The following is a 24,058-nucleotide window of genomic DNA, read 5'->3' as shown; positions in this document are numbered from 1 at the left end:
ACTTAGTTTTGTGTCCGAAATGGTAAAAATATATGTGTGCGAGATCAGTCCTGTACAAGTGACTATTATCCCTCCCGGGTACCTATTTACTGCTAGATGAACAGATGTAATAAGTAAATGAAAGCGTGCCCAACCCTTTCTGTCCCGCCAGGGAATCAAACTAAAGATCATCGATTGTGAGTCAAGAACGAAATCAACTGATTAGTGGTAGTGAATAAAATATATACACAATTATACCAACATAATATAACATACACTACGTGTTTTTATAATCAATATAAATTGTGTTATAAAATTGAAATATGGTCAAGAGAAACTGAGCAAGTTGTGGTGTGGTGGTGGGGATAAGGCGACGACGCTCACCCCGCGCTGCTTGACTCCCTCCCTTTATCTTCCATCAGTCCATAAGACTGTTTGTGTTATTTTGTTCATGACAAGCCGTTAGTAGGTGACATGCCATAAGACTGCTTGTGTTACTTTGTGATACGTTCTGGGACTAAGAAATATGGACGTGGTTTGTCCAATATGTGGTGCTTCTTTCTCTTCTTCAGAGATTGAAATTCACGCAGAAGCTTGCATCCAGGAGAGGTAGGCCCATGCCTCAAAGTCTTAAACTGCAGACATAGTTAAGACTTGTTTATATATTTAGATATGTCAAATATTTGTTCAAAATTGTCATAAGACTCTGTTCATATATTAAGAGACGTCAAGTATTTGTTCAAATTTGTCATAGTTTTATAATTGGTCATAATTATTACCTTGCTTGCCTTCTTCAGGAAAATATAAAACAATGATAGTGACGGTGAATGTCGGCGAATTTTACACTATTGCTTAAGGAACAAATCCACAGGAGCCTTGATGAGGGTTCAAACTTATGCTCTGGGTGTTCCCAGACTCGCTCTAGTCGACTGTAACACGACATGGTCAATAGAATTGTAACCTGGGGTACTACTACATGCATAAGGGTGCAGTAGTACCCTTGAGCTACTACTGCACCCTTGCACAGTAGTAGACATTACACTACTACTAGTATTAGTAGTAGTGTGTGACTATTGTTTAACTTGGTAGGTAAATACATGAGACCTCACAGAAAGATGGTTTTTGTATAATGGACATTTTTGGTGAATGTAACAAAATATTTCAGGTTTAACAGCAGCACTGAGAGTGCACATCAAGGCCAGAAAACTGATGTCAGTTCTTCTCTTTGCGAAAATAAGAGGAAGCGCACTGAATCAAAGGAAGATAACTCTGCGAATGAGGCAAGTAGGGATTTTAGTAGAGACAAGTACAGACAAGTAAATAACATAATAGTACTGTACTGTGAATAAACAATTAAAATTTCATCTGATATTTTCATATTTTATTGTTGTATACTTTGCATAATACACTGTATACAGTAATACGGCATACCACTGAATATACAGTATGTTCAATTTAATTATTAGGTTACAGTAATGACACCTTGTGATGTACAGCTATACTTTTATAATTTTGTTTAAATCCTGAAATTTCTAATAACGGCTAGTACTGTACAAGGTATATAATTTAGCCTTGGTAATTATGTCCTCAAATTTGCAGTATTACAGCAGTTAAACACACAAGTTTGCAGGCTATTTTAATTCTTACTTATTACAGACCAGTTCTCCAAGCCACATAACTAAAACATCATTACCATCAAGCATCAAGAAATCTCGCAAAGAGCAAGCTAAAGCCTGGAGCTTCCTTGGAAATTCTGGCCGAAGCATTACAAGCTCAGGACAGCATAAGGACCAGAGAGCCAGACAAAACAAGGGTGATTATGTATCGCAAGATGGTGCTTCTTCATCTAATAATGAAGATACACTACCTGTTGCCACTCAGTATTCTGAGCAGAAGTCCGGTTAGTGTGTAGTTTAATTGTTCAGTAATACAGTATTTCAGAGGTAATAGAATGATTGGCTTTGTCTGCCAATAGAAGCTCTACGCTAGTGGTGCCTTTTTAATGAGGGTTATTTTCTTTGACTACATGAAAAATGCAGAACTGCAGAGTTATTTGCTTCACTTTTACAAGAGCCTTTCAATTATTGAATAACATCTCCCCATTGGCAAAATTCATTTTTTTAATTCATAATAAATATACATTAATTAACATACTGTAATTATGTATTCTCACCATTAGATTGTGTATTATTACAAATACAAATTATAATCCTAAACAGATGTAATTTAAAAAAAAGTCATAGTTTACTGCTTTTCACATACAGTACAGTATTTGTATTCTTATAATAGGTCTAATGTCTAGTTTTAGTAATGTCTAAGCTCATTTATTCTGACTATATGGGAAGGACCCCTGACTGGATTATCCAGACATCTAGATACTCTTAGAATTCTTACTGGGGAAGTCCAAAAATTAACATTTTCAATTTTTTGTACCACAACCAACATAATTTGAATTTCCACACACACTGAATCAAAAATATAATTTAAAACAGAAACTTCAGCCTAGCTTGTTGTAGTTTGTCTTCTGTAGATTTTGATACTGTAGATCTGTTGTGGCCTTAATGAGGACAGGAAGCCAGCAACTTGTCAAAGGTCTCCCCATTTGTCGTGAAAAAGCATCTTCTGTTTTCAGTCGTACGTTGTGGCATCTTTACCAAATGTCTTTTAGAATGCATATTCTTATTTGCTGTAGAGCTTCAATGTTAAGGTATAGTAAACAGATAAAGGTGAATCAGATTCTATGGAAAAAATAAATAAAATATGACAGTGAGATAAATGAATAGGGAACTGTGTGAGGAATTCTTAAGCAACAAAAGGTAACATAATTATCAAACACTAAGCTAGTATGAATATACAGTACTGTATAGCACTTGGAAGGGATATGAGGACAAGGAGCTGGTATAGGACAGAGAGAAGGATTACTCTCCAACCACTTGGAGCATCAGGGATTGGATTCTGACTTGCAAGAAGCAAGGTTGCTACTGTACCGATCAGGCCAAGTGGTTGGACATTAAGCAATAAAAGTATATTTAGGATACATTACAAAGCTAATTTCATAAAATTTAAAGAACCTCAAGTTATGTTAACACGAGCTTCACAATCAGCTCTTGGTGAAAAAATTAATTTATTCCATTGGCTAATAATTTAATATTGCTTATATATTTTCTTCTTATATTATTGTGGATGTATCATTCAACAGACAATAACGGAGTGCCACTCGCAGAGAAGATGAGACCTGTGACATTAGACAACTATATTGGGCAAGACTCTATCCTACATAGCAATTCTTTTCTCAAGACATTGATCGTGCAAGATAATTTCATCAATATGATTCTATGGGGTCCTCCAGGATGTGGAAAGGTGAGCTTATGGAATAAAGTAATACAAAATTCAAGAGTATTGTACAGTACATGCACATGACAACTGTTAATGGTAATCTACCATTTTCTTTTATTTTATGTGGGCATCTTACTGTATTTGCTGAAGCAATCGCTTTTTTCACCTATTTTCTTATTGATTATAATTAAATTGGAAGGCTATTACACGACTTTAGATTTTATCGGTAAATATGTTTGGGATTTTGAATGTGTAAAGATATTAACATTAATGGTTAAAGGTATACTGTAGCTGTATGAAGTATTTGTTATGATTTTAAAGTATTAACTTTATAAAATTATCCCCACCAGACTTCATTAGCTAACATTATCCACGAACGTTGTCGAGGATCAGAGAAATGGCGATACGCCTCCCTCTCGGCTTGTACATCGGGGGTTCAAGATGTGAGGAGTGTTGTCCGTGAGGCACAGGGAGCCTTGCAATTGAGAAAGAAGCGAACTGTTCTGTTCATGGATGAAGTACATAGGTTCAATAAAGCACAGCAGGTAAATACAGAAGAATTTGTGCCTATTCAGCAAGGGTAATGTGACTTGTGGTTAAATTATTACTTAATCTTGCTTCATCTCCTAGATACCAGTTGGGATTAAAGCAATAATTGTCACAAAGTTGAATAGGTTTAGAGAAATTAAGATAATTTTCACCTGTTTTCACCCATTGTATGGTTTATGTGCTGTATGAGCACACAGCTGAAGGTTGTATACCATCAACCAGTTTATAGTTTACTATTTTCCTAAATCTGAGGGTTTCTAAATTTTACTGAACTGCTACTTCTCATATATTGGTACATAATACATATAAGATTGGAAGACATATCAGTAATGAAGGAATAGTTGTAATGTCTCGCCCACTGCTGTGTGTGTTGTACATGCACAGTAACACTGTCAAGCCATCATCATGTACAGAGTGTGAAAGAGCAACATCCATATAGCATGAGTTATTGTTGGGTGGAACTGAGTTGTGGGACTCCATCTACCAGGGAACCTTATGATAAGACAGCTTACTCAGTGCAAAAACCCCTCTTCCACCACACTCTTCAGTCCAGCCACCCATCCAGCACAGGGCAGCCTTAAGGGTGACCCCCTCTAGCGAGTGGTCCAGTAACGAGTGCAAGTCACTTATAGCATGTCTTTGTCTTCTCCCCCAGCAACCAGTAAGCTAGGAAGGAATATGGACATGCATGAAATACATGAGGAAAAACCTATTAGTCATTGTTATTTGCTAGGGAAAGAGGCAACTTATGTATGTTCATTTTTATTTGGATGGAGGTTAAGGAGGTTAAGATAGTAAAGAAGTATTTTTTTCATCCTTCTCCCAGCTTAAGAAAAAAAAAACTAGAATGTTACTGTATAAATTAATCTCTGATATTTTTTGGTGCAGGACATCTTCCTGCCACATGTTGAAAATGGCTTGCTTACTCTGATTGGTGCCACAACAGAAAATCCATCATTTACACTGAACTCTGCTTTGCTGTCAAGGTAAGATTCTCATCTTTATCAATATCTGAATTGAGTTCTAAATGACTCATATTATCGTCAAGTTTGTGTTGATAACTTGTTTTGTTCATGTTAGTGATCACAAACTAGATACAGCATAGTTTCTCCCTAATCATTTGAGGGTTTTTAGGGTTTAAATATAAAAAATGTGAAGGTCTTCAGTATAGTACTGATGCATATTTTTCCAAACAATATAAATCTTGCTGATTTTCCTTCTCACATTACAGGTACTTTAATACCTGTATATGTATGTGAAATGTTATGTTTAATCTGAATTCAATTAGTGCACACTTACACCAGACTTTATTTAATTTTTGGTCAGTTATTGTAATGATACACTTGCATGCATACACCCACAAACTGTAACAGTGGGAACCATGAGGATATTATGAATTATTTACAGGCCCCACTGAATACAGAAAAACCAAGGAAAGAGTATGATAAATGCAGCAAAGCCTGCCTGAAGGTAATCCAAAAGGCAGCTACAGTGGCAAGGAAGGACCCGATCTTCTGACACTGACATTTTTAACCACAGCAAATGCAATGAGCTAATTTGTAGCCTGGAAATGTGCAGAAGAGTAAGGCAAACTTATGGTTCATTACACAGTACAAGGAGAAGACCCAAAAATCATGGAAAACAATGGAGCTGGGAACTTGGCAAAAAGAATGGCATTAAAGAGAGCTAAAAATGAATATCATTTACCAGAGTCAGTAGGACAGCAGAGTAGCAATACGAGAATGATATACAGTAGAACCAAAACCAAGACGCTAATCAAAGCTTTTTTATAGTGAGGAAAATATGTAATGAGGCCTTTGAGACAGGGAAGCATTCTCATGGAAAGCGACAAGGAAGTATGTGAGGAAACTAAAGAAGGGGTTCCACAAGATATACAAAGGAGAACCAAAGTGAAGACCAGAGATAGGAGATGACACATGGCCAGAAACAACACTAGACAGCATGATAGTCATTAAAGATGAGACTAAGACACCTGGCAGAGTTGAATGTAAACAAAAGCAGTAGAGCCAGACCAGGTATTGCTATGATTGCTAAAAGAGGTTGCTGGGATTTTGTTACTCATTTACTAGAGCTTTCAACATAACATTAGAGAGTGGCGAGCTTTCTGAAATCTGGAAAATCACAAAAATAATCCCAATATTTAAGGAAGGGGGATTTCAGTGATTGAATTGATGGAAGTCTGCAACTGGATCAGGTACTGGGACTGCCAAATCATTCAGTACATATTTTCCATGGTGCTGTTAGCTTGCAAAGTGATAGGTATTATTTTCAATATCTTGAACCTTCTTTTCCTATTCTGCTCCTCTGTGTGCTCAAGGCAAATGAGCTATGCCATGAAAGTGAAAAATGGGATAGTAATGATGAATAACTGTACAAATTGAATAAATATACATTGAGGTCCTAAAATGGGCAATATTGATTTGAAAGCTTTTAGTCCATATTGGCAGTTTTGGGGAACTAGGGAAGGTATTTGCTTATGATAAGTAGCATAATACATGAACTTTTATAATTTAGTGGTTAATATTATAAAACTACTGTACTGTACTTTTAACATTTCATTAATAGTTAACATTGTGATATTACAGGTGTCGAGTAATTACTTTAGATGCCCTCAGTCCAAGGAGCATCAGGAGAATCTTAAAGAGGGCTCTTACAAAATTAAATATTGCTGTTGAGAGAGAGGCAAATATGAATATTGAAAATGGAACAAAATTAGATCAAGAAGAAAGTGAAAATGATGAAGAGGAGGAGGAGGAAGACTCTGAATGTGAAGCAACAGATGGTGAAACCAAAAGGTTTGTCTGTGAAGATATTTGGTAATTAATAATGGTGTTAGCTTGTCAAATTTGATTATATAAGATGGCATCAAAGCCAGAGGACATTAGTAGGGATCTTTCTGTATATGAGAGAAACGAAGTGATTATATAATTAAAATTAATTTAAAAGAAAATAGGAATGACTTGTATAAATTGTAGTTAGACAGGAAGATTTTGGAAAGAGGTCATCATTTCCAGTATTTGGTGAATGAACCCTTTTCTTGAATATTTAGTATTTTCATGAACCCTACATTAGCACTTTTGGCTGTATGCTCACCTCGGTATAGAAAGCCGAGTAGTGTAGTAAATGAAGGTTATAGCTGTTCAAATACATTTGTTTTCTAATACAGAATAGTATACAAATACATACGTTCTCTTATACAGAACAGTATACAAATACATCACACATATTCCCTTATACAGAACAGTATACAAATACATTCAATCTCTTACAAACTGCTTCCACCCAGCCTTGTCCCTCGCCATATCCCATGTGTCGTTCACACTCACTCCTTACTTTTACACACACTTAACCCATTTCCTCACGTGTTTGCTCACTGTGTCTGCCCACTTGTTTGTCCTGCCTTCCTCTCCAAGACATTTTCATTTCTTACTCTGTTCTAGCACCACACATGCTTCTCAGATTATCAATTTCTACTCCTCTGACTCTTGATTATTCATGTGTATTCTGCACCGTCATTTTGCAACTTTACATATGAGTTGGGATTACCACTTTTTCATACAGATCTCTGGCAGCATGAATTCCTATTCATTTTCTTCTAATCAAGGCTTTAATTGCATGTCATTTTCCTTCTCCAAATAACCTTACTCTTAACTAAAATTGTGCAAATTCCTCTTTTTAGCACTTACACATCAAATCTTTAAACTGATCAACCAATTTCAGGACTCTTTACCATTCACATTTATTTCACAAACAGAATTTCCTTCTCTCTGCACCACTTTAATTTTATCCACATTCACTTTTCACAATTTTCTCACACATATTGATAAAATGTAAAACTTGTCTACATATAGTAACTGTTCTCCTTTTGTTTTGTTAAAAGAATATCTGAATGCATCACATTTGACATATCAATTACACATTTTAAGCCTTATACTTAAGGCTTACTTATAATAGTGGGGTGTAAACCTAGTCTATCCTATCTTATCAAAATAGCCATTTCCAGCGCTGTGAGAATAAGCCAAGAAGCTGTGCACTGGTTGTCCGAGATGAGTGGAGGGGATGCTCGCTGTGCTCTCAGTACTCTGCAGATACTGCTAGAATCTCATAGCAATGGACTTATTACTATTTGCAATGCAAAAGAAGCACTACAGGTACAGTATTAACCTTTATTGTATTGTGATTTTCAAATAGTCCTTATAAATAAATATGTATATTTGAGATAATATGAAATCATTTGTGTCGTTTTGCAATCCAAATGGTTATACCCATTATGCTACATCTTGTATCCTGGTGACACCATGATTGTGTCTAACAATGGTGTCACTATGACACAAACAAAAATTGTTCTGCATTATTATGACATACGGTACTCTACTTCTAAATATAAAGATTGGTGCGTATGTCTTATCGATTCTTAATCCAAATTTGTCAGTGTTTCTAACATGACCTGAACTTGTTTACTTTCAGAGAAGCCATGTATTGTATGATCGGAAAGGTGATGAGCACTATAATTTTGCCTCGGCATTACAGAAGTCTATTAGAGGTGGTGATGACAATGCTGCTCTCTACTGGACCATGCGTATGATCAAAGGAGGAGAGGATCCCCGATTTATTGCTCGTAGGCTTGTCAGGACAGCTGCTGAAGACATTGGTATGGTAACATTAAATAATATCCTTATCTACACAATATGGAAATAAATAAGAATTATTACTTTATCTACTTTGTTACGGTAATCTGCTTAGGCAGAAGATCCTGCCTGTTCCCTTTACCACCTATTCACCAACGTATCTGCATTCTCCAACATAAGGAATCAACATCAACAACAATAATATGTGCTCAGTGTTTATACAGACACCACCCCCCTCCAGTACCCAAAACACCTGGACACCTGCTGTCTGTGCAGAGGCCCAGCGCCACTCGCCGGTCAACCAGCCTAATTACTTGTTTAATTGGTGGCTGATGGTTACCCACAACATCAGCGCCATCTATGCTGGCCTGGCCTGCATATATAAGGAGCTCACCGACGTCCAGTCCTCAGAATATTCTTCGTGCTCCAAGCTGCAACATCTACTCTCGCTCCCCTGGGTGTCGGTAGACTCAAGCAGCTCTTGTATGAAGTATTAATTTGCACCTTTCTTTTGCTTAACGTAAAAACTCACCTGTGTTTATATTTCTTTTATATTGTGTTTTCACCAAGTGGATAAGGGGGCTTTGTTTTGTTATATTAAATGTTTTAAGTGTTTATTCTCTTTGTTTTACCCACAGCTTTCACGGTGTAGAGGTCACAAGCAATCTTATTTACTTTATTTTTTTTTTTTTTTAATGTAAGATTGGCACAACACTAGCCAGAATAGCCACTGCTCTATTTTCAGATTAACGTCACATTAAAGTGGGGGTCTCTCCGGGAGTTGAACCCGGGACCTCTCGCACTTTAAGAAGCCTCTTATCCACTTGGCGAAAACACAATATAAAATATAAAAGAAATATAAACACAAGTGAGTTATTATGTTAAGCAAAAGAGAGGTGCAAATTAATATTGTATACAAGAGCTGCTCGAGTCTACCGACACCCAGGGGAGCGAGAGTAGATGTTGCAGCTTGGAACACGAAGAGTATTCTGAGGACTGGACGTCGGTGAGCTCCTTATATATTTGGGCCAGGCCAGCATAGATGGCGCTGATGTTGTGGGTAACCTTTGGCCGGCAATTAAACAATTAGGCTGGTCAACTGGCAAGTGGCACTGGGCCTCTGCCCAGACAGCAGGTGTCCAGGTGTCTTGGGTACTAGAGGGTGGAGGGTGGTGGTGTCTGTATAGACACTGAGCACGTATTGTTGATGTCGATTCCTTATATTAGAGCATGCAGATACGTTGGTGAATAGACAGTAAAGGGAACAGGCAGGATCTTCTGCCTAAGCAGGAGATTACCGTAACAACTTTAAATAAGAAATATTGGTAAAATATCTAATAAATATAGATATGAAAGTACAGTATCAGTTAGGTTCTAGACTGGAATGGAAGTATAACTAATTGGCAGATAATCGATGATGATGATTGATGTGCTTATAGGTCTTGGGACGCCTGAAGCACTCACCTGTGCTGTGTCAACAATGCAAGCTGTGCAGATGTTGGGGATGCCAGAATCTGATGTTATACTGGCTCAGTGTGCTGTTTACCTTGCCAGGTGGGTAATGTAGATGATTTGTTGGAAAATCTGATTTCATTGTAACCCCTCTTTTTCAGTCATATATTTAATCAACCTGGTCATTGTGTATCTGGGTGGGATCATTAGGAAGATGAGGGTAAGAATATCAGATAACAATATAAGGCCTATAAGGTTTATATCGGTATCTACATTGGCAAATTTGATGAAGATGACACAATTCTTTTATAAGAGGGAGGATTGTATATAGATTATAAGAAAATGTATTAATATGTGAGAGAAGGTATAAAGATTAATGTGGGTAGAAGTGCAGTTCTTGAATTGATGAACTTGAACACCTTTACATACCTTCCCATATTCTGCAATTTTTATTTATTCTCCAATTGTCTATAAGATTTTTATTTTGGCTGGGTGGGGGGGAGGGGGAAGAGACCTCTCATATTTCTCAGATATGAGCAGTCTTTGATCATTTCTCAGGATTCTGCCCACAAGTCATCCTACAGCCAAGTACTTATAATTTGTTGTAGAATAAGTCATTTCTGGAGGGGCCAAAACAGGGGTGCTCTGTTGCTAGTCACACTGAGACAGCACCAGACTTAAAAGTCCCATCAGCCTCTTACAAGTCATTAAAGGCCTGCCAGGAGCCAGAAGTTAAAACCTGGCCTCCTCAACGAGGGTGAGGCAGGAGGGTATTCATGATCTCCCTCGCTGAAGAAGCCCCCCCCCCCCCCAGAAGTGCTATTTGCACGTCATAATGCCTTCTTTTCTTTTACTTCTTTGTTAGTGGCTGTTGCTAGCTTAATAAATTGTTTCAGATAAAGTTCTCCATTCTTAATTTGTTGACATGATCTTTTTTTCAATAAGGCACTTTATTCCCATGGTTATCTATTTGGGTCATTATTATTTTACTTAATATATTTTCAATACCATACAGTATATATATAATACTGTCTGGACTTCAAATTCTGTCGGAAAATTGTTTGTTTGTTCAGTTTATCCTTGTAAAATTAAAGGCACATAAATATGATGTAGAAATTATTACACATACCCTATATACTTGGATCTACTTTCCTTCCTAATATTAGGCTCTCATTTTTTATTAATTTAGTCCAATTCAAATTGTTTGTGATTGGTTTGAGCCTGTTTGACTACAGGTATTTAAAAAAACGAATTGATATATTGCTACTCCCCATCCTTGTCTAATTGGCCTATCAGTGTGAAATAATTTTTATACCTTATTTTTGTGTTCTACTTGTAACTTCCTGTTTACAATATCTGTTCTTTCAGTTCATATGTTAATTAATAAGTTAATTTTTATTTTTAAAGCTTAGTAATATACCTTGAGGATGTGTAATATAATGAATGGGGGAGTACTATTATTTGATTTGACTTTCTTTTACTATATTGATCCTCAATATTTTCTTCCTGGTTGGTGTTGCCCCCCCCCGTGCCAGTGAATGTGGGAAATGTGGCAATGCCAAAAAAATTTCATTATTGGCCCTTCTAACCATGTGTCGCATGTTTTCGTATCCTTGCCAGAGCACATCACAACCCCGAGGTATATTTAGCAATGAATCGTGTCGAAGAACATATAAAAAACCACGTTGGACCCTTGCCATCTGTGCCGCTTCATCTGAGAAATGCTCCTACTGCACTCATGAAGAATCTAGGTAAGATAAGTGTATTTTTAGTTAAATGTCTTGTAATTTCTTTGTGTGAGAGGACCATACGTCTGATCAGGATGATCATACAGTGACGACATGCGTAAGACTGTATCCAGAAAACAACATGTTATTAGATTAAGGTTGTGCCTAAACTAAATAGGTATATAAAATGAATATATTTCCTACTTGAATTATGTAATTTGCCAATAATTGCCAATAATACTGTAGGAAAATATTGTATCTATATTCAAAATTTTGAGGATTTGGGTAACTTTTGGATAAGTGGATGGTTTTTGTTCATATTTTGCTATATATTTCATATTAAAGTAAGTCACATTATTTATTCATGTCAAAGTTTTCAGTGGGAAAATATTTCATATATTGTATAAGAAAATCTTTGGAGCAGGATGGGAACAGTGTCATGAGTATTCCCATATGTGTGCCCGATCCATGATCCATGCTAAATGCTACACAACCAGGGATCTGGTCAGATCCACTAGGAATCTTGACACATTGAGCTGGTAGCAAATCCAAGTGTATGTAAAACTTTGATTGGCTACCAACTCGATCCCTCATTTTCCAGTGGATCTGGGCGAGTTCCAGGTTGTGTAACCTTTAGCACATTGCGGTTCATGGGGTGCATATTTGGGGTGACCCAGGATACTGGTTCGATCCCAGTCCTGTACCAAAGATTTTATCATAGACATTATTATAATTTCATTGTGTATTTCATATACAGTATGTTTTATGACCTACAATTGTAGGTCAATTTAGGTAAAGTTTGGTAAATCTGCATTTTCATTTTTGTTCGTATTGTTTAAAAATAAGTATATTTGCAAATTATATGGATGCTGTTAACATGCATTCCATTTCAGTTCTCTTCCCATACACGAGGAGGGAATTATCAGAGGGAAAGTGCCAAGCCATTACGACTATATACTGTAGCATGTTCCCATACCCAATTACTTTAATATTTCTTGAAATGTGTAAAATCCCCCCCAATGCATTCGCTTCATCAGCATGATAATTATGTTAAATTCTGTCTTTTTCTCCCACAGGATATGGACGTGGTTATTCAGCTGCTCCTCAGGCTGTGAAAAAAATAGAGTATATGCCAGAAACTATAAGAAATGTTAGGTTTTTTGATTAGAAAGTTTTTATTGATATTTTCCCCTACTAACACATTGTCAGTCAAGTCTGCTCATTAAGTAATACCTGTGCATAACAGTACATTACAAAAGACGTGAAATTGTAATTAAAGTCTTGGTGTGTATGTACATAGTACATAATATTTTTAGCATATACTGTACCAGGTATTTTTGTATACACATTTATGCAGATGTACATTAAAACAAGGCAGAACACAAACTCACATCTGCAGCCTTGTATTTTTGTATTATTATACCTTATGCAAATAAAGTATTAATAAAAAAGATTTTAATCTGCTTTATTAACTAAAAATAATATAATGGAAAGCCATGTCATGACCAAGCGAGAGAAATAGTGGCAACACGAAGCGCCTATGAAATGACCCTTGCAATGTCTGGGTTTTGTGTCCAAGGCATGTATTAGTTCAGGTATGATTACAGTCTATTATAATTCTTTCTCGTTTACTGTGATTCCGCTTTATATGCCGAGGGGGGGGGGGGTGTTTTGTGTGAAAAAAAAAATTGAAGTTAGTAACAATTGAGGTGGGCTGAAAGAGCAGAGCTCAACCCCACCACAAGCACAACTAGGTGAATACAGGGAGGAGACCAGGTTGGAGACCCATCTCTCCACATTGGGGGCCTTACAGCTGAGTGGACAACGCTTCGGATTCGTAGTCCTGAGGTTCCAAGTTCGATCCCCGGTGGAGGCAGAAACAAACTGGCAAAGTTTCTTTCACCCTAATGCTCCTGTTCACCTAGCAGTAAATAGGTACCTGGGAGTTAGACAACTGCTACGAGCTGCTTCCTGAGGGTATGTAACAAAAAGAAGGCTTGGTCGAGGACCGGGCCGTGGGGACCCTAAGCCTCAAAATCACCTAAAGATAACATCCCCCCCCCTTATGAAAGTGGCAATTGGATAAATGATACAGAAGCAAAATTAGACAAGATAAAAAAACTTTATTAAAATTAGTAGTTTAACATTTCCATTAACAAATGTTGTATGTCAAAAAAGTACATTATTAATATCCTTGCTGTATTTCATCTTTTATTGTTTTTCAGTCTTAAAATTTCCGAGGACGTAGAATCTCCTGCATCAGTGTTTTTTTACATTCATTTTGTCAATGTTGGTGATTAGTGTTTCTACAGGATGATTATCATTATTGATAACTGTTTCAGTTGCATTAACAATGTTTGTTAGGCACTGAATATGTGGTCGCATGACTCGAGTAGTCTCGTAAACTATTCTGTAAGCGTTTTTGAATATTTCATCAAATTCCTCCATTTGGGTTGAATCAGTTGTCTCCAATAAAGCTGTTGGTGGTAGGTCCACATTCAGCTTTTCCTGTAAGAATATGAAATGATCCTAAATTACTTTATTGATGTTAAACAGCTACACATTTTTGCCTGAAATTTACGACATGCTACTTTATAGGAAACTAGCAGTAAAAAAAATATATACAATAATAGTTCTGAATATAATAAGGTATTGTATTAAACACTATAATGGTTTTGGAAAGATAACAAATAAATGAATATATGTAACCTTGATGCCTTACTCATCTCTTGGGAGCTCCCCAATAGGAAATGGCCACTGCAGAAGTTTCTCCTGCATGCTCAAATTCCTCTTCCTACTCTTTCACTCTCCCCTTTTAAGATTCCAGTTGCCTGCCTCTACCATATGATGTTCATATTTTACTCTTGTACACCTTTCTCATTAAACAATTATCAGGCATGTGCAGACAAGAAGGCGCAATAACGTGGCTGAAATATGTTGACCAAACCACACACTAGAAAGTAAAGGGACGACGACGTTTCGGTCCATCCTGGACCATTCTCAAGCCGATTGTCGAATTATCAAACATTGTACCAACCTTTCGATACCACTGACATTTATTGGATTCCACATACTGTATTCCACGTTTCATTCCTTTATACCATATCTCATAATTTTTAATTAATATGTCTATTCTACATACAGGGCACTTTTCTAGAACACAAAAGAACATAATGAATGTCCACGGCTTGCATCTATGAATACACTGCTCCGTTACCATGCTAAAGTTTCACTTCCATATGTCAGACTGGGAGTACAGTAGTTTACTCAGTCCTTTCAGAACTACTTCAACTTCTATACCGAAATTCCTTTGAAAGTGGTGTGATACCAAAATACAATGCAAATACAGTAGAACCTAGAGTGGCGACCAATTTGGGTAACGAACGCCCCGATCGCCGATAATTCGTCTCGTTGGGCGACCGCTCATTTGAATAAATGTCAACGCCACATGGTGGGATCGCGGGCTGCTTCTCGCATTCTCGGACTCCTTTGATGATGCAAATAAATTATTTTTTTTGTTTAACAATGCTATCGATGCTGCGATGTTGCAAAGCATTGACTTTTTTGTGGAAAAACTAAATTAATTTTTTAAAGAAAGAACAAATGTTAAAAAGGTTCATTCGGTGTTCAGCAGGTAGGCTGCTCTACGTTTCTCAAATAAAAAATTCAAACAATTTGAAAAACGAACAAATGCCATAAAGGTTCGTTCCGTGTTTGTCGGGTAGGCTGCTCCATTATTGAGAAATAAAATAAATAGAACACATTTCAAAAAGATATTGTCATAATAGAGCAGCCTACTGGACAAAACACTGAACAAACCTTTATGGCACTTGTCCGTTTTTCAAATTGTTTAAATTTTTTTTAATTTTTTTTTTTTTAATTTAAGAAACGTGGAGCAGCCTACCTGTCTAACACCGAACGATCCTTTTTGACATTTGTTGTTTTTCAAAATTCTTCATTTTTTTTTTTTGTAAGAAACATGGAGCAGCCTAACTGACAAACAACAAACGAACCTTTTGCTATACAAAAAAAATTTTTTTTTTTTAACAAATTTGAAGAAAAAAATGTCAAATGTTTGTTCATTGCATGTAAGGTAGTCTGCTCCGTTATTTAAAACATCGAATATCATATCGATGTTTTCGGTGGCAAAACGGATTATTTCTATTTACATTCTTTTCAATCGGGAACTTTCAATTTGTTTTGAATAACGTCAGTTTCACATGACCACGGCGCCGGAACGGATTAACGTCGTTATTCGAGGTTCCACTGTATACATCACAAAAACTGCAGCACTAATATGACTACAATTATGGCAGCAATAGGGCCATGTATAGGGAGGGAGGTCGGCCGAGCGGACAGCAGACTGGACTTGTGATCCTGTGGTCCTGGGTTCGATCCCAGGCGCCGGCGAGAAACAATGGGCATAGTTTCTTTCACCCTATGCCCCTGTTACTTAGCAGTAAAATAGGTACCTGGGTGTTAGTCAGCTGTCACGGGCTGCTTCCTGGGGGTGGAGGCTTGGTCGAGGACCTGGCCGCGGGGACACTAAAAGCCCCGAAATCATCTCAAGATGACCTCTCAAGATGTATGCAAACCATTTAGTACAACTATGCTTATTAGTTTGTAGTTGTAAATAATGTTCAAAGTAACCCCCCCCCCCCACTGTTCCAAAAATGTTTTAACAATTTTTTTTAATTTACAACCAGGAGGGGGGTACATAGTCCAATAACAGAGCAATGTTTACACAAACATGAATGTGGAGTTTCCAGTTATGACACATGAAACAAAATAAATAAGGTATTAATGTATTCCTACTGTAGATATTTCTAGATATTTGAAGTTAGTTTATGAGAAGACTTTTAGGTTACAATTGACATTATATGATATAGAACCAAGTATACATACTGCAGCATTACTCTGAAGCCTTACTGCCTTCCCTAGAAGAGCAGAAAAGCGTGATGGGACTTTCTTGCGCTTCTTGGTCACGGCAATAAGAGTTCCCTCATGGCGAATCTCAACATCTTCAATGGTTTCTGGAATTGTTGATTATATGTAGTCAAAACAAAAATATTCAGGAATAACAAAACACATCCACGAGATAAATGTTAATAAATTAACCACCATCTTGCTGAAAAGCACAAAATCTGCCCCACATTAAATTACTGTATGTACAGTGAAGTAAATCTGTACAGTACTTGACACTTATACAAAAATTTTTATTACATTTTGTAATTTTAGATAATTAAGAATTGTAGCTTGTGTCATTAATTTTTTGCAGAGACAACAGAAGTACTGTATCTTTAATCCTAAATACAGAATTTAAGTAAATTCTACCTCGAGTCTCTCCTCTAGACGGCCGACCATCCCGTACTGCTCGTCTCACAGATTCACGGATTCGTATTTCATCAGGGTCTTGGAAAATGTCCATCGCCTCACTCCACACCTCGTCAAATATCTGTAAAGGGTGAAACATTAATAACCCAATCTTAACATCTAAGTACAGTACTCTCTTCCCATTAAGTATATTAAGGGTATCTCAAGTCTACCAGTATTTTTAATAATCCACTACCTGCAGTGTCCTCCACTGTAAATATCTGGTGTAAATATGGATTCTATAGCACAATGATCTATGTTCTTACTCACAATCATGGATCCTAAGTTCAGTCTCTAGTAGGACAGAAATGGTTCAGCACATTTCACCTGATGTCTCTGTGCACCTAACAATAAGTAAGTACCTGAGAGTTAGGCAACGGTTGTGGGTTGAATCCTGGGAGATGTCAGTAGTTGGACCCAGGGGTCATCAAGAGTCAAAGTTTGTTCACTTACAAGATTGTAATCATGTGACTGGACTAATTCACGTACAATTGTCGAGTGTATTATCTCTTGGGACATGAAATATTACCAAATCTTAATTTATAAAAAATAGTGAATTAGATATTATTTTAAGCCCAGAAGTGTATAAATTACTTAAAATTGTTTTTTATTGCCTCCAAGTCATTAAATAAGATATAGTGTTACTTTTTTCAATAGTGACCTGACAATCTAAAAGTCCTATTAATTATAATTATACAATTTAAAGCATGGGATTAAGACTAGTTTTGGGCTGGTCACCACCACATTTAAACAAAAAATATGACATCGTTAGATGACACTAAGCTCCCCAAACTATCAACTCTTTAAAAAAAAAACACTAGCATTAAATTATGGAAGATAAGAAACCATTAACATGCACAAATGTGAGGCCAAGCCGAGTGATCTAGTTTTATATTGCATTTCTGCCTTTGTATATTATTTACCCAAGTGCCATAGCACTAATGGCCTCGACGAGGACAAAGTCGGTGGCTTGTCATGGCTTCTTTCCTGGGGGAAGCAGCCCTGGTCGAGGACCGGGCCGCGGGGACACTAAGAAAAAAAAAAAGCCCCGAAATCATCTCAAGATAACCGCCCACAGCTGGGTGTGGTGGCAAGTGTAGAGACTGTTTTACAAGAAACACTAAACTAACGCCTCACGGGAGACATCTCCCGTCACGCAGGGTACAGTCGCACCTCCAGTATCAGCTATTGATACTGGTAATGGCTCAAAAGGGCCACACCACTTACGGGCTATTCATGCCCGTGCCACCTTTTGGCTGGCTTTATCTTTATCAATAAATCAATCACTAACGCCTCACCTGCATGTATTCTTGCAGGATTGCCCGCCTATTCTCCTCAGTCCATTCATCGCGTTCCTTGGCAACATCAATGAGAATAGCGCTCAACATGCGCTTGACAGCCTCGGAGCTCATAGCGTCGAGTCTAGCAGCCGCCGCCCACACAAAGGCCTCCTACCGTTTACCTCTGACGTCACCACGCCACGAGGCCCTATCGCAAATTCATGACTAATATCTCCCTCAAACTCAACGCTTCGAGTATTCAAACCCTAAACTTTAATAATAAATTATAGGCATATGATAACATCAAATATATAAATATAATTGATGCAGAAATCAAGAGTTTTAGAATTTCGTTTCTATAGGCCTAAGGCTTGGGTGTGTGTCCGAAATGCTTTACCTGGTTTAGTGGTTTATTCAAGTAGGCCAATTATACATGTATATTATGTATTTTCCTCTGTAGTAAGTATTTTTTGTATATATTAAACATTATTTCAAAAATATTAATCATAGGGTGTCACTACAGGGTGTGCTGAACTGCTACTTTTGCCCGAAACGCCCGAAACGCTATGCGCCCGAACGCCCGAAACGATATGCGTGTTAGCGGCTTCACAAGAATGTTAATTCAACTGATTTTCTATATTCTCTGTTAACCCACAATGTAACGTCTTGCATATAAATAAATAAATAAATAAATAAACTTTTATTAACAAGCTTAGGTATACAAACTACACACACACACACATATATATATATATATATATATATATATATATATATATATATATATATATATATATATATATATATATATATATATATATATATATATATATATATATATATATATATATATATATTTATATATATATATATATATATATATATATATATATATATATATATGCTACTACCCTAACTTTTAGATCTCATATTTTTAATTATCATAGTAATCGAAAAAATAATATTGTGGGTAAACAAGAGATGAAACAGAAAACCATAAGCTAGATCGGTGTACTAAACGTTCATGAGGAGGCGGGGCTTTAGCAAATACCTTCCTGTGATTGGCTGTAACACGGAATGCCAACACTCAAACTTAGAAATAGTTTGGGGAATGCAAACTAAGGAATACGTCCTTTTGCCCAACAACCTCTTTGTTTTGTTTCTGACAGAAATTTTCATCTAACTGAATAATGTAGTCCAATAAGAGGGCGGAGAATTATATCATCAATGTTATTTGTGTGAGGCAACCCCCACATATGAGGCCACAAGTTAGGTAGCCAGGCCATTTTTCTGTAACACTTATTTTAGCCTGCAATATTTAATTATCACTTTATTATTGCTTTTAAATAATTAACACTTCAATTTTTAGGTAGATTAAAGTTGAAGCAGAATGTCATAAGCAAGGCTAGTGTTCTTAATAAAGATGATTTATAAAGCTGGTGGAACCTTTAGCTGATTCCTTCCTGTGATTGGCTGTTGTGGTAATGTCAACAAAGAGTTTCTACCAATGACATGGAAGCTGGTGGGGGTTGGGGGGGACCGCTTACTTCAGCCCAACACCTCGCCTTATGGGTTGCTGTTTGGCTATTTGTAGTACATGGGAGACGCAATAGATGTCGCTAGTTATTTTTGTAGGGTGTTTTTTTTGTTAATGGTGTAATTTGATGCCAACAGATGGCAAAAGCTGTCTCTTATGGCTCCTTTTGATCGGGCTGTTGATAGTGTTCTTTTCTGCCAACAGATGGCATCAGCTGTATTATTATTACTTCCAAATTTCCTGTAATCCTTTACACCACCGCCCACGGGATGGGTATGGGGTGCATAATAAAGAAAGAAATTGAATTGAAACATTGATCTACAAAACCAGTAGCTTATGATAAGTGTTTTATACCATGTTGGTATTAGCTAACTGAAGCTCTACAATTACTTTTTTTTATTTTTTGTTGAGGATATTATCATATAACGTCTGGTATAGGATGTACTGCTCTTTGTTGAGATGTAATGTGTGTTCAAGTAAATTAAATATTATTAAAACAACAAATTATACATATAATGAAGAAACTGTCGTGTGTATATATATTTATATATATATATATATATATATATATATACATACATACATATATATATGTATGTATATATATATATATATATATATATATATATATATATATATATATATATATATATATATATATATATATATATATATATATATATATATATATACATACGGCAAGCTGAACTTCCCCGACCTTACAAGCAACATTTTGTAAGACTGTTCACAAGGAGGAACAACTGTAAATGTAGAAATAGTTTATTACAACATACAAGCTAAAGAAAACAGTTCGGAAACTATGGAAATAAAGCTGCCGAACAAACATAAGAAAGTCCACTCTTGCAAACATTGGTAGACGGTTGGAACTAGTCAGAAGGTGGTGGAGGCCAAAACATTGTTAATAGGTTCATGTGATTATCATAATATATAGATGTTAAAGCAGGAAAGCCTATTTATTCGTTAAATTGTTTAAGATAAATTAAAAGAACCGAACTTACTTATTATTTGAAGACATGCGCTAATTATATGATATTGTGTCATCTATTTATTCCAATTCTTAACATTACCAGCTTCTTTTGCCTTGTTTTTGGTAATTTTATTGTCTTATTTAGAAGACGAGAACAACAGCGAACACGAACCAGCGCATACGATTTCGCATATATACGAAAGGGTTCGTGTATACAAAATTGTCCATGAGTGTACTATTTTTTTATTAACAAGCTTGGGTATACACAGCAATGTCTGCTACCTTATTCTATATGAAAGATTACAGTGTGTAGATAAAAAAAAAAAACTAGCTATAATTTCATCTAATATTCCCATCTTAAGTTACTCCATCCTCCCCAGGGGCGGTAGATTTCCCAACTTTAATCGCCGTTATTAAGTGGTGGAGGCCAAAACCCGAATTGCACACTGATTTTAATGCTGATATGTTGATGTAATTATCATTATATGATAATTATTCGTAATTATGATAATTATAATTATCATATGATAATCGTGGTTGTTTCGTCTGTTTAAGATGTTGAGCCTGTATGGCCAAGCTTACTGTGAGATGACGATATTAAGTAATACCTCAAATAGTAAAGAGTAGTACCATATTGTTATTTACACCTAAAAGTTGTAATCATAAAACAATTTAAATCTACTATATAGGCAATTCAAGTTCCTACTGTCGTGTTATTCCGTATATACAAGAGATTAAACAGAGAGCCATGAGCTAGAGCGATATGTTGAGTCCATAAGGAGGCGGAGCTTCCAGAAATACCTTCCTGTGATTGGCTGTTGCGGGGAATACCAACACTCTTTTATGAATACAATTGTAACTAAGAAATAGGTCCTTGTGCACAACAACAAGGTTGTTGTGAAAAAGAACAACAATTTCTGTTTTGCACCTGACAGAAATCTCCATCTAACTGAATAATTTACTCAAATAAGAGGGCAGAGCAGAGTATCATTATTTGTGTCAAGGCAACCCCCAATAATAACGTCTCAAGTTAGGTAGCCAGCCCATTTTTATATAACATTTGTTATATCCTGCAATATTTAATTATCACTTTAAATAATTAACACTTCACTTTTTGGGTAAATTAAAGTTAAATCAGAGTTTCATAAGCATGACTGGTGGGCTGAACTAAGATAATTTACTAAGTGGATGGCACCTATAGCTGATCCCTTCCTGTGATTGGCTGTTGTGTAAATGTCAACAAAGAATATCTACCAATGATATGCCATTGATTATGCACCCCATACTACTTGTGGGCGGAGCTAGGAACTTCCTACCCGAGCACAACAACCCGCCTTATGGGTTGCTGTTTGGCTATTTATAGTGCGTTGGAAAAAATAGAGATGGCGTTAGTGGTATTTTGTGTGGTAATTTGTTAATTTATTTATTTATTTATGCATATACAAGAATGTACATAAGGAATGTGAGGATACAAATATGGTAATTACAGTCTTGTAAAGCCACTAGCACGCGCAGCGTTTTGGGCAGGGCCTTAATCTAAGAAAATTTTAAGGAGGTAAATACTTACAAAATTTATAGACAAAAAATGATAACAGATTACATGAAATGAAAAAAAAAAAAAAAAAAGATGAGAGAAAATTGTAGGTACAGTATATTAAAGCACATAGGTAGCTAAGATTGATTGCAATGACAGCTTAAAATGGTAGTTGACAACAAATTGGTAGGCACAATACAGCAGAAACAATATAAGATTGATTGCAATGACAGCTTGAATGGTAGATGACAAAAATTGGTAGTCACAATACAGCATATGGCTAGCACATAAAAGAAGACAGCAATGAACACAATGATAAGGTTGTTTGATATTACATAAAAATTAGGAGATTGGGTAACACTAGGTACAGAGCAAATTTAAAGCTCAGTGTAGGAAACTAAGAAGATGAAGTTAGGTACTTTTTGGTTTTGCTTTTAAATAAGGCAAAAGTTTTACAGTTTTTCAATTCACTAGGGAGTGAGTTCCATAGACTAGGTCCCTTAATTTGCATAGAGTGTTTACACAGATTAAGTTTGACCCTGGGGATATCAAAGAGATATTTATTTCTGGTGTGGTGATAATGGGTCCTATTACATCTGTCCAGGGAGAGTTTCAGAGCATGGTTTGCATTTAAGAACAGGGTTTTGTAAATGTAGTTGACACAAGAGAATGTGTGGAGGGAGTTAATATTTAGCAAGTTTAGGGATTTAAACAAGGGAGCTGAGTGTTGTCTGAAAGCAGAGTTAGTTATAATTCTGATAGCAGATTTTTGCTGTGTGATGATGGGCTTAAGGTGGTTTGCAGTGGTAGACCCCCATGCACAGATACCATAATTAAGATAGGGGTAGATTAGTGCATAATATAGTGAGAGGAGAGCAGAGTTAGGAACATAATATCTGATTTTGGAGAGTATACCAACTGTCTTAGAGACTTTCTTAGTTGTGTTGAATGTGGGTGCTGAAGTTGAGTCTCTTGTCTAGGAATAGGCCAAGAAACTTGCCATCATTTTTATTACTGATGTTAATGTTGTCTATCTGTAGCTGAATTGCATTTGATGATTTGCTTCCAAATAAGATGTAGTAAGTCTTTTCGATGTTTAATGTTAGTTTGTTCGTTGACATCCATAAGTGGACTTTTTTTAATTCATTATTCACAACATTATTTAGTGTATGTGGGTTGAGGTTTGAGTAGATAAGGGTAGTATCGTCAGCAAACAATATAGGTTTGAGAATATTAGAGACATTAGGCAGATCGTTTATATATATAAGAAATAGAAGAGGTCCTAAGATGCTGCCCTGTGGCACTCCAACGGTAATTGGTAGAGTGGAAGAAGTTGTATCATTGATGGTTACATATTGGTGTCTGTCACTAAGATAGGATCGGATGTAGTCAAGGGCAAGGCCTCGGATTCCATAATGCTGGAGTTTAAGTAAGAGGTAGTTGTGATTAACAGTATCAAAGGCTTTTCTTAGGTCAATGAAGAGTCCAATCGGAAACTCATTTTTGTCAAGGGCTGAGTAGATAATGTCAAGGAGACTAATGATTGCATCATTGGTGCTCTTTTGGGACCGGAAGCCAAACTGGCAGGGGCTGAGTATGTCGAATTTTACGAGGTAGGAATAGAGCTGTTTGTAAATAATTTTTTCAAATATTT

General features: G+C 36.4%; 2 protein-coding genes across 2 annotated transcripts; one reads left to right on the top strand and one right to left on the bottom strand.

Annotated features, from left to right (window-relative positions):
- The first annotated feature begins 337 nt into the window (after window positions 1–337).
- Window positions 338–13,145, top strand: LOC123769156 (ATPase WRNIP1). Its single transcript, XM_045760141.2, has 12 exons — window positions 338–588; window positions 1,145–1,259; window positions 1,636–1,879; window positions 3,179–3,339; window positions 3,666–3,860; window positions 4,753–4,850; window positions 6,471–6,680; window positions 7,889–8,036; window positions 8,353–8,536; window positions 9,953–10,067; window positions 11,586–11,716; window positions 12,769–13,145. The coding sequence occupies exons 1-12, from the start codon at window positions 506–508 to the stop codon at window positions 12,858–12,860; spliced, it is 1,776 nt and encodes a 591-aa protein (XP_045616097.2). The 5' UTR covers window positions 338–505; the 3' UTR covers window positions 12,861–13,145.
- A 650-nt stretch (window positions 13,146–13,795) lies between these two features.
- On the bottom strand, window positions 13,796–18,534 carry LOC123769157 (uncharacterized). Its single transcript, XM_045760142.2, has 4 exons — window positions 18,364–18,534; window positions 17,027–17,147; window positions 16,598–16,725; window positions 13,796–14,200 (listed from the first exon to the last, which is right to left on the bottom strand). Exons 1-4 carry the CDS (start codon window positions 18,475–18,477, stop codon window positions 13,952–13,954), a joined length of 612 nt encoding a protein of 203 aa, XP_045616098.2. The 5' UTR covers window positions 18,478–18,534; the 3' UTR covers window positions 13,796–13,951.
- Between the last annotated feature and the right edge of the window lie 5,524 nt (window positions 18,535–24,058).

Source organism: Procambarus clarkii, chromosome 66 (genome assembly GCF_040958095.1).
Source record: "Procambarus clarkii isolate CNS0578487 chromosome 66, FALCON_Pclarkii_2.0, whole genome shotgun sequence".
Lineage (NCBI taxonomy): Eukaryota > Metazoa > Arthropoda > Malacostraca > Decapoda > Cambaridae > Procambarus > Procambarus clarkii.
The sequence above is the reverse complement of the archived record's forward strand: the minus strand, read 5'-3'. Positions and strand labels throughout refer to the sequence as shown.

Bases quoted from the DNA above. Each gene is read 5' to 3' on its own strand.
- LOC123769157 (XM_045760142.2), bottom strand. From the start codon at position 18,477: ATGAGCTCCGAGGCTGTCAAGCGCATGTTGAGCGCTATTCTCATTGAT. The intron at 16,726-17,026 runs GTAGAATTTACT...CAACAATTCCAG, and splicing joins GTCTAGAGGAGAGACTCGAG to AAACCATTGAAGATGTTGAG. The intron at 14,201-16,597 runs GTATGTATACTT...ATATTCTTACAG, and splicing joins GGCTTCAGAGTAATGCTGCA to GAAAAGCTGAATGTGGACCT.
- LOC123769156 (XM_045760141.2), top strand. From the start codon at position 506: ATGGACGTGGTTTGTCCAATATGTGGTGCTTCTTTCTCTTCTTCAGAG. The intron at 1,260-1,635 runs GCAAGTAGGGAT...TACTTATTACAG, and splicing joins AAGATAACTCTGCGAATGAG to ACCAGTTCTCCAAGCCACAT. The intron at 11,717-12,768 runs GTAAGATAAGTG...TTTCTCCCACAG, and splicing joins TGCACTCATGAAGAATCTAG to GATATGGACGTGGTTATTCA.